At 34.9% G+C, this 8,943-nt stretch overlaps 1 protein-coding gene across 1 annotated transcript; it reads left to right on the top strand.

The window, feature by feature from the left end:
- Positions 1–722: 722 nt before the first annotated feature.
- On the top strand, positions 723–8,807 carry LOC145211634 (uncharacterized). The gene is made up of 6 exons (XM_080080053.1): positions 723–2,447; positions 5,197–5,370; positions 5,835–6,050; positions 6,817–7,002; positions 7,343–7,450; positions 7,843–8,807. Exons 1-6 carry the CDS (start codon positions 1,110–1,112, stop codon positions 8,068–8,070), a joined length of 2,250 nt encoding a protein of 749 aa, XP_079936179.1. The 5' UTR covers positions 723–1,109; the 3' UTR covers positions 8,071–8,807.
- The last annotated feature ends 136 nt before the right edge of the window (positions 8,808–8,943 follow it).

Below are 8,943 nucleotides of genomic sequence, written 5' to 3'. Positions count from 1 at the left end.
CAACAACGAAGATTCAACAATTTTCGCAAGCAAAAAAAGCAGCAAGTCAAAATTGTAAAAATATTAAACACGTTGCTTTGAGTTTTTAGTTTTAGGTTGTAAAACTTGTAGGTTTGTCATTTAAAACGGTTAAATTTTTCACAAAAATATGCAAAAAACAAGAGGCATAAGCTGTTTCTATAAAATACGGGTTTTAGCTTGAGATAGACATTTTCGCTAATCATATAAGTTACTTCTAAGTTCTAACGCAAATCATTACCAAGATACCAAAGCGCAAAAACACAACATCAAGCAATAGCAATTCCCGCCATTAGAATCGTGGTCATCCATCCATGAAAAAATATGTTGTTTTTTTGATTTTCTGTTTATTTCAGGTTTGAAAACATCCAGGATTCAGGACTTTTCTGAGCAATTTTGAGTTATAAGCATTGCTGTTTTATTTGATTTTAAAACACAAAAAGTTTCCAGAGAACTACCGTGAATACAGGAATCAGAAATAAATTCGTAGTTGGTAACCGTATCCAAACACACAACTAACATGATACCAACGATTTTGAAGGCCAATATTCTAAAATGTTTGACTTAAATCATGCATCAGACTTACAAATTCCATACATTTCATAACCTTGTGCGCATCGTGTGATTTTAATAGGTAATCGCAATATAAAGTCACCACTAAAGGCAGACTTACAAATACAATTATACTGTCGGGGCTTTCCGGTCCTGTCAAAAACAATAGGATGATACTAGTATTGTTGTTAGTAGCACGATGTTGAATTGAAACAGCATTTGCGAAAGACAACAGCACTGCACGAGTATGTGTCAAATCAGTGGCAGACAAGCGCCACGTAAATTTGTTTTAAATACTGAGTAAAACGAAAAAAAGTGTTTAGCTTGTTCAAAAAACAAACAATAGCATAGCATTTGCAAGATCTACCGTAAATTTGTCAGTTGTTGTTGAAGTCTAACTTTCCATAAAGAATCTGTTTGTTGGCTGAAGCTGTATATTGAATTGATATTTTGTGTTGTTGATACTAGAGGTTTGGTAGCAGCTTGGCTTCTGTTCTGTGTAGCAAAAGTTTTATTTACTCAAACTAAGCTTTTCCTAGATGCCTCTCCAGTATGTTGAGAGCTCAAGGAATAAAAAGAAGTTAATTGATAACAGTCATTTATTTGTGAATGAACGAACAATTGGCAAAACAACTCATTGGAAATGTGACCAGTTTTACAAGACAAAGTGTCGTGCAAGACTCCACACAAATGAGGAATGCATTATAAAAAGAATTGGAGAGCACAATCATGCTGGAGATATTGCTCGTGTAAAATCTGCTAAGGTCTTTGACTCAACAATCAAAACAGAGCCACATTTTGTCTTGCAAAAGCGAACAACATCTAGTTTCTTGAATAGAAAGAATCAGAAAGGTAGAAATGCAGCAACACAAGTTTCTGCAAATTCAAAAAGTTTGCTACGCTTAAGCATTCCTTCAGAATACAGTAAAACACATTCAAATCAACCATTTCTTCTATTTGACAGCCATAATGAAACAGACAGGATTATTATATTTTCAACTCAAAGAAATCTCCAGTTATTATTAACCACAAGGAACTGGTATATAGAAGGAACTTTCAAGTCCAGTATCCCTTTATTTCGACACTTATATACAGTAAACAGCATTATAAATGATGATGTTGTACCTCTAGTTTACATTTTACTGTCCAGCAAAACTCAAGACAATTACATAAGGGTTTTGTCGGAACTAAAAGCTGTAGAACCAAGCTTTTATCCAAGCACGGTTATGACTGATTTTGATTATGAAGCAATTCATGCTTTTAAAGCAGTTTTTCCGCTTTCACACCAACAATGTTGTTTTTTTCATTTCTCACTGTGTATATTTCAATCCATTCAATCAAATGGATTACAGCAGCTGTATAAAAATGATGCTGAATTTGCATTGAAAATACGAATGATTGCAGCTATTGCATTTGTTCCAGTTTCGGATGTTGTGAGTTATTTTGAATACCTAATCGACAACATTGATTTCCCAAAAGAAGCACAGCCCGTTGTAGATTATGTGGAAGATACATGGATAGGACGACCAACCCATCGCTTACGACGTAGACCACCTTGCTATGATCATGGAATATGGAATTGTTTTGATGCTGCCAAACAATATGATTTTAAACTGAACGATGCCTGTAAAAGATGGTATCTCCCATTTAGCGAATTAATGGGAAGATCTTATCCTTATAAATGGAAATTATTCGAAATCATAAAGTATGAACAGGAAAGAAATGAAGCAATTATAGAGCAATGTATATCAGGAACAGAAATTCCTCGCAAGAAGAGAAAGCATAATGATATTGAATTAAGAATTCAAACAATAGTCACCGATTTTGAGAATCTTGGAATACTAGATTATCTCAGAGAAATTGCTCACTATTTGTCAGTTTGAATACAAATGTTTCTGTTTACGTTTTTACATATAAATAGATTGATTTGATTGTTTTCATAAATATCCATTGTTTTAACCTAGATTTCACTACTGTGTTTTAGTTATTGATTACATTGCTTTTTAAAATAACTGTTGTTCCAAAATTATTATTTTCCAAACAATGTAAATGGTGTTTCACATTGCATTTGACTTTTTCTCCATTGTTTTATTGTTTATTTTTTTAATGAATAAAAAATTAAAATTGAAAAAAGTCGGTTGTTCAAAGCAGAAAAATCAATCCTACCAAGTTAAAAAAAAACAAATTACCGGTTGACTGTAATTGACATGTGATAAAATTACTACGTTTAATTACCATGCGATGTAAATTGTTATGCGATGAAATTACTGCGTTAATTACTATACGATGAAAACATCACGAAGATTAAATAAGATGTAAGTACAGTAAACCCGAGTTGTAGACCGGTTTGTGCTTTATGGAACGGGTAAGTTCAAATGAAACGGGCCTATTGTTTTGGGTCTGACATCGTATTGGTTAAGGGTGTACGCTAAAAGCATTTACATTTTACCAACTTCTAAATACTTCTTTTAGTCTGCATGAATTGAACATTCGTTGAGGTATATGTTGAGGGCCAATCCGCATAACAATGCCTATTTTTAACTGGTGTGTAGAGAGTGGTGGAATTCAGTCGATTCGCACCGGATTTATAGAACCGTCTCTCGTAATTTTATGAGGTCAGCGAGCCGGTTAGCATTACTGGTTACTGTCAATGGACTTTTTGTAACAGAACCATCTGAAAAATATGACTTTTGTAATAGAACCTGTTGACAAAAAAATTGAATCCCACCACTGATGCAGAAAGTCGAAAAACACGATTGAGAATAAACTCTCACAAACTGTGCATGTGTACATTTGTATCCAGTGCCTTTATCTTCACTGTTTAATGTTTATTTGGTTTCTCTTGTTATTTTCTTGTTTTAGTGCAAAAGTGTCGCTTTGCGTATTTTCCACGTGAAATAAACCAGGGAGTCGAACCGGAACTGAACCCGAACCCACGAATCGGTTTGAGCGGTTAATTTCATTAAACCCGAACCGAACCCGAACCGCTAATTACGATTTCCGAAAAACCCGAACCGGAGTTGAACCCCATATTTTGTTTGGTGTTGGACCCGAACCGGAACCGAACCAATAAAAAATGCAGTCTGTTTTATATTTTGTGATCTTTTAAAACAGCGCACTGAAGAATACGCGAGATAACACTTATAGGGCGTGTCAAAAATTAACAGTACACGGGCAAAATTCTTTTGGAGTTTGATAAGGCCAGGTAGATGATGTTTAGAGTTAAATTGAAACGAATGGAAATTTGAACCGGTTTAAAAACCGCAAACCGGTTCGGACCGGATAATTTGTCCAAACCGGAACAAAACCCGAACCCGAAAATATCCATTTTTAAAAACCGGAACCGAACCCGAACCCCTAAAAACAAAACGAAGCGACCCCGAACTGAACCTGAACCCGTATGACAACCGGTTCGACTCCCTGAAATAAACACAACGCAACTAACGAGCATTGCCATTTCAAATTTAGACCGCTAGAGGCAGTCTTCATATCTTCTTCGTCACACTTTAGGCGGGGGATTTCCCGCAAACGACTTAGTCCGGTCACGGTTCAGTTGTTTCGCCAGTGTGGTATTGTTGTGGAGAGACACAGGATCGAAACAACCGAAGCAGATACAAAAGGAAACTTAATCACACTGCCTATACGGGGAGCTTAAATCAGCGGCGTAGAACTGCCTGCCCATGTTGTCTTGTTTAAACTTCAGTGATTTTGAAAAGGCTTGGATTTATGCCCAAAGTGAATGTGTCAGTGAAAAATAAAGTAAACGGAAAATCAATACTGTATTTAGATTTACAAGCTCTTGTGTCAAATAATTTAGTAAGCAGTAAATGAGGTTTTGGTTTACGCATATTGCCAGTATAAACGTGCTTACAGCATTGTTAATCATGCTGTCATCGGAAAACATGAATCAGCAGCGTATAGAAGCGGCCAGTCAATATTCTTGGTTTTAAATTTCGGTTTAGTCTTGAAACTGTTTGTCTCAATGCGAAAGAAAAAAATAAAAAGTTGGATTGAAAATTGAAAATCAATAGTCATGTAATGAAATATTTAGACTACAAGTGCTCTTGAAACGAATACATTAGTAAGCAGTTGTCAATGGATTACAGTACGATGTGATGGGTTACGTACATTGATGGTCTCAGCCAGTTTATAGTGGTCAATGGAAACTAAATATGCCCTCAGGGCTGATATAATACAACAGTTATTGAAGATAATAGAATAACACACTGTCAGTTTAATATAAGTACAGTTAACTAAAATAAGTGAACGCTTATTTGCTTGTAAAAGGTCAATCTAAACGTTATATGGCATGTCCAAAAGCAGTTACATAGTAGTAGCCAGTGAAACCTGTGTTAAAATGCCGGACCTGTGATGCAATATAATACAAACGTATTTGTCTTGCAAAATATTCCATTATCCTAAACAGGGCGCATTGTATGAGACGTCGAAACGTCGATTATTTGTAACAAAAACAGCCGAAAGAGCAATATTCGTTTATTCGTTATGCCTGACAGCAATAGCTTATTTATAATACAAACCCTTTTGAGATGTGAGTAATGTAAAACAAACAATAACAATGAAAACAGAGTAATCAATTAAGCGTAGACGCTGTTTTTCGTAGTGTAAACAAAGTATAGGAACCCTTATAAGCTGTGTGAGTTGATTAAAGTTCCTGTCTATTTTTTGACAACAATGAAAACAGCAATGCTCAGAAGCTTCTGCGTCAGCACACGGATTTTGACTGAAACGGAAAAAACTTCCCATTGCGTCACGACACGCTTCGCCGCGCACCAATCACAAGTAAGTGCCAAGCAGCCCGGCTTTTATTATTTGCAAACAACCGGACAGTAACACTATTGTGACGTAATGTGAAAGCGCTCGATATGACGTGTCGGAAGTAAGCTTCCGGTTTGAGAGCTTTCAAGTGATGACCCTTTGTCGGTTAACAAAAACTTAATGAGAGGAAGTATCCCATGAATCTTATTTGCATTTTGCAGATGTTTAAACCGAAAAAAACTTATTTTTCATGATGTTTCTTTAATGTTTATTAGTATTTATTAAAGTAAATAACGCATGGATTTCATTGTGGTCATTTCAGATTTAAAAATAATAATAATGCTTGATTTTAATAAATTTAAACGAAACATTTTACATTAAGTCATCGAATGCTAACTGTAATATAAATGAGGTAGTGTTATGTTTGTCAAAAGTTATAGTGCTTACAAAACATATGCACAACTTTACAATCTTGTTTACAAATTAAGGTGAGACGAACAATCTTATTATGGCCACTGAGTGGCGGTAACGGGTCAAATTCAAATGGGGGCGGTGGGGGACAGAAGGAGAAATGGTGGAAGATGAGTTTTGAGACGAAAGTTGTCAGTTCTCTCGTGTTCGGCGCCATTTCCTACTACGTCACTTCGTATTTCGAGAAACAACATGCAAAGAGAGAAGTTCAACTGGAACTAATCACTCGACAGGTGGAGTAAGAGAGCACATACTGACCCCCTTTCCTATTTTTTGTAACAGCATTCCAAACAAGGGCTTTGGCACAGCTTGTGTCCTTTAAAAGCATTCAATTTTAAGTAGTTTTTTGTTACTATAGGATAAAGTGATTTTATTATATTATCGTGAGCTTAAATTAGACGTTACCAATTTTGGTGCAAGTTTATCAAATGATAAAACTTCACTCAACACAATCTAAAATCGCGACCTCTAAAATCTATTTTACAACAACTTTACGGTTTTAAAATTCAATCTTTTGATTTTAACTGTTGCCATAATGTGAAAAGTTGAAGAACCACTTTAATAAAAAGCAAATTGCCAGCGACGTAGAGTAAAACGTATTCATTTTATTAAAACAAACGTTTCGACAAAACTATTGTCATCATCAGTGAAAATGTAATGCACAAGTGGAAACAAGCGCGTTTATATACAGAAAAAGTATGGAGAAAAGTTTAATCAACTGCGTCATATAAACGCGCTTGTTTCCACTTGTGCATTACATTTTCACTGATGATGACAATAGTTTTGTCGAAACGTTTGTTTTAATAAAATGAATACGTTTTACTCTACGTCGCTGGCAATTTTCTTTTTATTAAAGCTGTTATTCAAGTCCGTGTCTTGTGTACCTGAAGAACCACTGTTCTTACAAATTCCAAGTATTATCCATAGGTATCAACTAATACTAATGCTAAGATTTTAACTTAAAGATTTTGCATGTGAACCATTTGATTTTGTTTGAAGATTCGGGATTTGTACGGGCCGCTTTACGGCAACCGGTTGGTTCAGGAGACGAGTTATAAGGGAGTGGTTGGAGAACATAAACATCTGAAAGATTATTTGAAGAAAGCTGAGCAGGAAAGAAATGCTGAGATGATTCACAAGTGGCGAACTTTCGTCTACAACGTCCTCTATCCTCTGGACAAGGAGGTATTAGTAAATTTGAAAATTGGGTCACTTCACAAATTGTTATCATATTATGCAATCAGGACTCAGCATGGACACAAGCGACGGAGACAACAGTCGCATATACTATTCAATAAACTGCAGGCTTTATTGAAGTTTTGTTATTTATCATATAGTTAATTGAATGCAGTACTTTTAAACGCCCCCAACGTATTTAGCTGACAATAACGTATATTCGTTTGATAAAATAAACCATTTGTTAAATGAAACTATATACTCTAACAATAATAAGCTATGAATTGTAAGGTATTGCATGAAACCGGTTGATTGTATAACGATAACTTTTCTTTTCTTTCGTCTGCAGGCTCAAGATCTTTTGTGCAAAAACGCTCACTTGGTGGCGACAGACGACTTCCCCGAAGAGTTTAAACTTTTTTTGACACATTTTGCCCGTCTTCAGTTTGTCATGGAGGTATAATTTACGACTTTTAAAAACGAGAAATTTTAGTAAAATATTTTCGGGCGCGTTTTATTCTCTATTTTAGAAAAGAATTTATTCGGTACTACATCTAAGTGAAATTGAAATTACCTTAATGGGATAGATGCGCAGCAAACTTGTATTTCACAATTTTCATTTGTGGATTTGTATTTTCATTTCACTTTTGTAACAAGAAACTGGGAGAATAAAATTGTTTTTTGCCAAAACATTTGCCTGAGAAAAGTCCTCAGTCTCCAGGAAAGCTTTTCAAAGAAGATTATGATTTACTACATGAGATACATCTCAAACAACCAATAAAGCATTGTATTTTTCTCAATTTAAAACTGACAAACCGGCATTTTTTTGTTATTGTTTATTTTTGTCAGGAGTGGAAGAAAGAAAACGGGAAGTTGGAGGCGACGACGGACTTCACTGATGAGGACTTTCTTGAGAGCACGAACGCATCAGGTCAAGTGGGACTCAGTCGAATGTTGGACCACGTGGAGGAGAAGTGCAAGGAGCTGAGGATGATGCAGAAGAGATTGATCATCGATATCAGTGCGGAGGAAAACGAACATTTCATCACCGGATTCTTCAAGAAATATTCCAAATGATGAAAATCGGAAGCGATATTTTTGATTTTCAGTTTTTTTAACGATTTATTTTAACCTTTTTTGTCCAAAACGGTTAGTTCTGTTGTTAATTAATAGTTTATCGAAATGAAGTCGTTTTAAAAAAATCTAGAGCAAATTTTTTACCAATTTATTTTTTTTCAGTTTAAGTTTTTAAATCTTTTTGATCAAAAATGTTTAGTGCTGTTGCCAATGAAAAGGTTTTTATCGAAATTGTCTAGCTAAAAAAAGTAAAACGATTTTTTAACAATTTAATTTTTTTTCAATTAAAGTTTTCAAATCTTTTTGGATTTAAAATGATTTGCGCTGTTGCCAATTAGAAGGTTGTTATCTGAAAGAATTGGTTCTAAGTAAATGTAACATAGCCAAATCACTCATTTCACAAAAAAACCACAATACGCTATGATTACTTTCATAAAAACGTTTGAGTGTCATTTGTCGTTGTTAAAAAATTGTCTACAAAGCAAAACATGTGCACTTTATACCACTGTACATAACACAACGCAACTTGTTTGCGAGCTGAAAACTTGCTGCGTTTTTTTAATTCTATGCACATTTGTTGTTTACGTTTATCTTCTCCTTTGTTTCTGCAACAACGTTTTAATGTGGTCCAACCCAAATATAATGTTTATATTATTGTCCGTTCATCGCATATATGCGAAAATTGTTTTTCCGTGTACAAAAAATACTTTGTTTGTGCAATAAACGCAGTAAAACGTTTTCAAATTCTTTTGTTTCAATTATTTTGGTAAAAACACGACAGTATATCTCATCAGACTTCTTGTGCCTGGAAACCACCGCTTCGGACAGCTACAGTATGAAACTTCGCTATGAGCTGGCTTAAGGTTTCAATAG

This window comes from Phallusia mammillata, chromosome 1 (genome assembly GCF_965637545.1).
Source record: "Phallusia mammillata chromosome 1, kaPhaMamm4.hap1.1, whole genome shotgun sequence".
In the NCBI taxonomy this organism is placed as follows: domain Eukaryota; kingdom Metazoa; phylum Chordata; class Ascidiacea; order Phlebobranchia; family Ascidiidae; genus Phallusia; species Phallusia mammillata.
The sequence above is the reverse complement of the archived record's forward strand: the minus strand, read 5'-3'. Positions and strand labels throughout refer to the sequence as shown.